Below are 4,710 nucleotides of genomic sequence, written 5' to 3'. Positions count from 1 at the left end.
CATAACTTTTCTAAATTCAACTTTTCAAGATCATTATTATAACTTTTTTTTATTTTAAAATTTATTTAAAAAATAATTAATATATTTAAATATTATATAAACCAAATATATTAATTATTTAATAAATTATAAAATAATTTTGTTTTATAATAAAAAGTAGAAGAAATAGTATATAGTGACTTTTCTGAATTAACTAAAATATTTTTATTAAAAAAAAGTAGAAGAAATATTTACAATATAGAGATTGATACAAAAGTAAGTGGAAATAGTTAGGATAGAACCACTTAAAATATATAAATAATATCAACAAAACCATTATGGAAATAACATAGAAGTACACGATTCAATTTCGACGTGCGAATATCATTGTCTCACCAACTACAGATGTGAGTGACCAGAGCCACCATTACCTTATTCATATTTCAGACTTTTACACTATATATAAACCACCCAATTCCTACCATCATTTAAACCAAACTTTACCCAAATTAAATCAAATTAATATTAAACTAATTTCATTCTCAATATCAAAATGTCTCCTTCTCCTCCTCCGCAACAAGAATTCATATTCTGTTCTAAACTCCCAGACATTGAAATCCCAACGCATCTTCCATTACACTCTTACCTTTTCCAAAACCTCTCTCAATTCCACGACCGTCCATGCCTCATCAACGGCGACACCGGCGAAACCTTCTCTTACTCCGACGTCCACCTCACCGTCCGCAAAATCGCCTCCGGTTTAAACACAATCGGAATCAACCAAGGCGACGTCGTCATGATCGTCCTCCGTAACTCTCCGCAATTCGCACTCACTTTCCTCGGTGCATCGTATCGCGGCACCGCCATCACCACTGCTAATCCTTTCTACACCTCATCGGAGCTAGCTAAACAAGCCACCGCAACGAAAACCAAACTCATCGTAACTCAATCAGCATACGTCAACAAAATCAAGGAGTTTGCAAAAATCAACAACATCAAAATCGTCTGCATTGATGATTCATCATCGCCGTCATCGTCAGAGGAGAAAGACGGTGTTGTGGATTTCTTTGTTTTAACAAATGCGGATGAAAATGAAGCACCGGAAGTTAAGATAAATCCTAACGACGTCGTTGCGTTACCGTTTTCTTCCGGAACTTCAGGACTTCCAAAAGGTGTTATGTTAACGCATGAAAATTTAGTTACAACAATAGCACAGTTAGTTGACGGTGAAAATCCTCACCAATACACTAACAGCGAGGACGTGTTACTCTGCGTGTTACCCATGTTTCATATCTATGCACTCAATTCAATTCTACTATGTGGAATTCGTGCTGGTGCGGCGGTGTTAATTGTGGAGAAATTTGAGATAAAAACGGTTTTAGAACTGATTGAAAAGTATAAAGTGACGGTAGTGTCGTTTGTGCCTCCGATTGTTTTAGCGTTAGTGAAGAGTGGAGAGTCGCATCGATACGACTTGTCGTCTATTAGGGTGATGATAACAGGTGCGGCACCCATGGGAATGGAACTTGAACAAGCTGTCAAGGATAGAATGCCACAAACCGTGCTTGGACAGGTTCGATGCCATGTCAATTCATTATTACTATTCTATTTTTTTCTTTTCATTTTCATGATAAACACTGAAATGGACATGTGTTGAGACAATTGACACACCTTTATTTATAGATACTATGATATATCCCAGAGAGATTGATGTTACATATGATAATGAAAATTGAATTTTTTTATATGGATTGTTTAAATTTACAGGGATATGGGATGACAGAAGCAGGGCCACTTTCAATTAGTTTAGCTTTTGCAAAGGAACCATTTAAGACAAAACCCGGTGCATGTGGCACGGTCGTGAGAAACGCTGAGATGAAAATAGTAGACACAGAAACTGGTGTTTCTCTTCCAAGAAATAAAGCTGGTGAAATTTGCATCAGAGGCACAAAGGTTATGAAAGGTATTATTATTCAATCCTATTCGTATTACTATAATTTTATCAAATTATTTTTTTTTTCAATTAAATTTTATTGAAATATTTTGCAATAAAGAGTAGTTTTTTTTATATGGATGGTTTGCGGTTGAGTTTGGTGGATGAGAAAAATTGGACGATTGGACGATGGGGTGGTGATGGAATAGTGATTGTAGAACGTTCCTATAGTCCAACTTTTACCAACTGCCATGCTTGTGCAATATTTCAAAGCATGAAACTCATGCTCCATTGGAAAACAGCTTTACAGACAAAAGCTATCCACAATGATTCATCAAGCCATTAAATAATTAATGTATTTAGGTTAAAAATATCAATTATTTAATAAATATTAAAATGAAAATTTTATTTATAATATAACCCTTAGGTCACTATCAAGCAACCATTTTTTATTTATTTAATGGTGCTCCTTTCTTTTGAACTGCATAGTTAAAATATATTTAGAAAATTAACTTTTAAAATCAATAAAATAAGGATTCAATATTCGACACTCTTTTGTAATGTAGGTGGACTTTGTTTTATCTTTATAATATTATTTTTTAAAATTTTTTCTATAATATTTTTTTTCTCTTAAACATATAATTTAAATATTGAATCTAAGATAAATAAAAAAAAATTACAGCTATAACTTTTACATTTAGAAGATAAAAGATACATAATTTTAATATTTTAAAAAAGAAACATTCTTTTTAAAATATAAATAAATCAAATTTCACTGACATCGCAGAATTAACTCATAAAATAAATTACAAATTTTTTATGAAGAATGGAACGAGTCAGACTTCCATCATAGTATAATCCAACTTTAAAATTAGTTCACCAAATGTAAAGTTGTGCCTTTGGTGACCAACCACCAAACTCTTGAAAATAATCCTATTATATTCTTATCCCATCCTTTCTCTCACTTTTTCTTTGTGAAATGTTTTCTAGCACTTGTTAGCCTTTTAAAATAAGAGACTTTCATGTAGTGGTTTCACCAAAAGAGGATAAACTCAAGTGCTCTATTGTTTTGTGCATTAGTTAACTCCACTTTCACATTTTATATCATTTCTACTGAGCACATAACATTAATCATGTATATATATGATTTTAAAAATAATTAATATAAAATATTTCTTTTTAATAATGTTAAGATTATAATTGATTGATAGTCTAAAACTTCTTCATTATACATAAATTAAAATCATATTATTTATTTTGACCTCAAATGCATGAACCATATATTTGAAGTATTAATTGTTTTTTATTAAGTATATGAATGTTATTTATAACCTATTATTTATTTTGATTTTAAAATAATATCTATGTTTTAAACTTTATATCAACAATAATTCCTTGTCAAAGCTAACAAATTTAATATTGTTAACTTGTATCTTAAGAACATAAATAAAAAAATTTAAAATACAAAAGTTATAATAAAATAAATAAAAAATTTTACTTAAAAAAATGAATACCCAATTTTTAAAGTTATTATCCTGGCACAAATTATCATTAGTTAAATAATTAAAATATCTATCAACTATCATGCATGATTTATATATGAAACATAAATTTAGGACAAATTATTACTAAATTGAAAAAATTGTGACAGCAATTACTTAGCTTTTCCTGTCTTAAAATAAATTTTATGTTTGAATAATTAATGCGCTTTTATTTTTAAGATAATTTTAATAACTTTTTTTCAATTATATCTTTTAATTAATATTTGAGACTAAAATCATAGGATATCTAAATGATCTCGAGGCAACAAAGAAAACTATAGACAAAGATGGATGGCTACACACCGGTGACATTGGTTTCGTTGACAATGATGATGAACTTTTCATCGTTGATCGACTAAAGGAATTGATTAAATACAAAGGATTTCAAGTAGCTCCTGCTGAGCTCGAAGCATTGCTCATTGCTCATCCTAACATTTCTGAAGCTGCTGTTGTACCGTAAGTAATTCGAGAGGAAAATTATGAAATCTATTAGCAACTATTTTATTTTTCTATTGCTAATTAATAGTGTTTGTTGGTTTCAGATTGAAAGATGAAGTTGCTGGAGAAATCCCAGTTGCATTTGTAGTTAGATCAAATGGTTCAAAGATCAGCGAGGATGAAATCAAGCAATACGTTTCGCAACAGGTTGTGTTTTACAAGAGAATCAACAGAGTTTACTTCACGGACGCTATTCCTAAAGCAGCCTCGGGTAAAATTCTACGAAAGGAATTAACTGCAAGACTTAACGAAGGACTAGTGGTGTGACAAAGATAGAGACAAATAGCTTGTAAATGTAGCTCATGCATGGAGACAAATATATTATATGTTTTATCATGAATGTTTGTGTTTTGTAAGATATATGCTCCTTTGTTTTCAAATTCTTTCTTCGCAATTGTTGAGAATATGTTATCAACCAATTAGTATTGATTGATATTCAATTATTTATAAGTGTAAATTATATTATTATTCTTGAAAATCCCTTAAAATCTATGGAGAATTTCAATTAATCTTTATTATCCACACAATAACAATGAAAAGAAAGGAACAATGGAGAATGAAAGAGTGTATAGAACGATGCTGTGAATTACCAGTATCGTGAATACTCTATTCACCTCTTATTATAAAATAAGGGTTACTCCATCTATTTATAGATTTAGGTTAACTTGAACCACAAGTCAAAACCCAAAACTATAAAAGTTCAAAATAGCTAACATTATTTAACAAACTAGGTGGTTGGACACTTCCTTGCTCTGTCGA

The 4,710-nt window shown here is 30.4% G+C and overlaps 1 protein-coding gene across 1 annotated transcript; it reads left to right on the top strand.

Annotated features, from left to right (window-relative positions):
* Nucleotides 1-324: 324 nt before the first annotated feature.
* Nucleotides 325-4,460, top strand: LOC127138550 (4-coumarate--CoA ligase CCL1). Its single transcript, XM_051065020.1, has 4 exons — nt 325-1,552; nt 1,747-1,942; nt 3,696-3,909; nt 3,996-4,460. The coding sequence occupies exons 1-4, from the start codon at nt 533-535 to the stop codon at nt 4,216-4,218; spliced, it is 1,653 nt and encodes a 550-aa protein (XP_050920977.1). The 5' UTR covers nt 325-532; the 3' UTR covers nt 4,219-4,460.
* Nucleotides 4,461-4,710: the final 250 nt, after the last annotated feature.

The sequence above is a fragment of the Lathyrus oleraceus genome, chromosome 4, assembly GCF_024323335.1.
Source record: "Lathyrus oleraceus cultivar Zhongwan6 chromosome 4, CAAS_Psat_ZW6_1.0, whole genome shotgun sequence".
NCBI classification, from domain to species: domain Eukaryota; kingdom Viridiplantae; phylum Streptophyta; class Magnoliopsida; order Fabales; family Fabaceae; genus Lathyrus; species Lathyrus oleraceus.
Note: the sequence above shows the minus strand (reverse complement) of the source record. Positions and strands in the feature narration are given on the sequence as shown.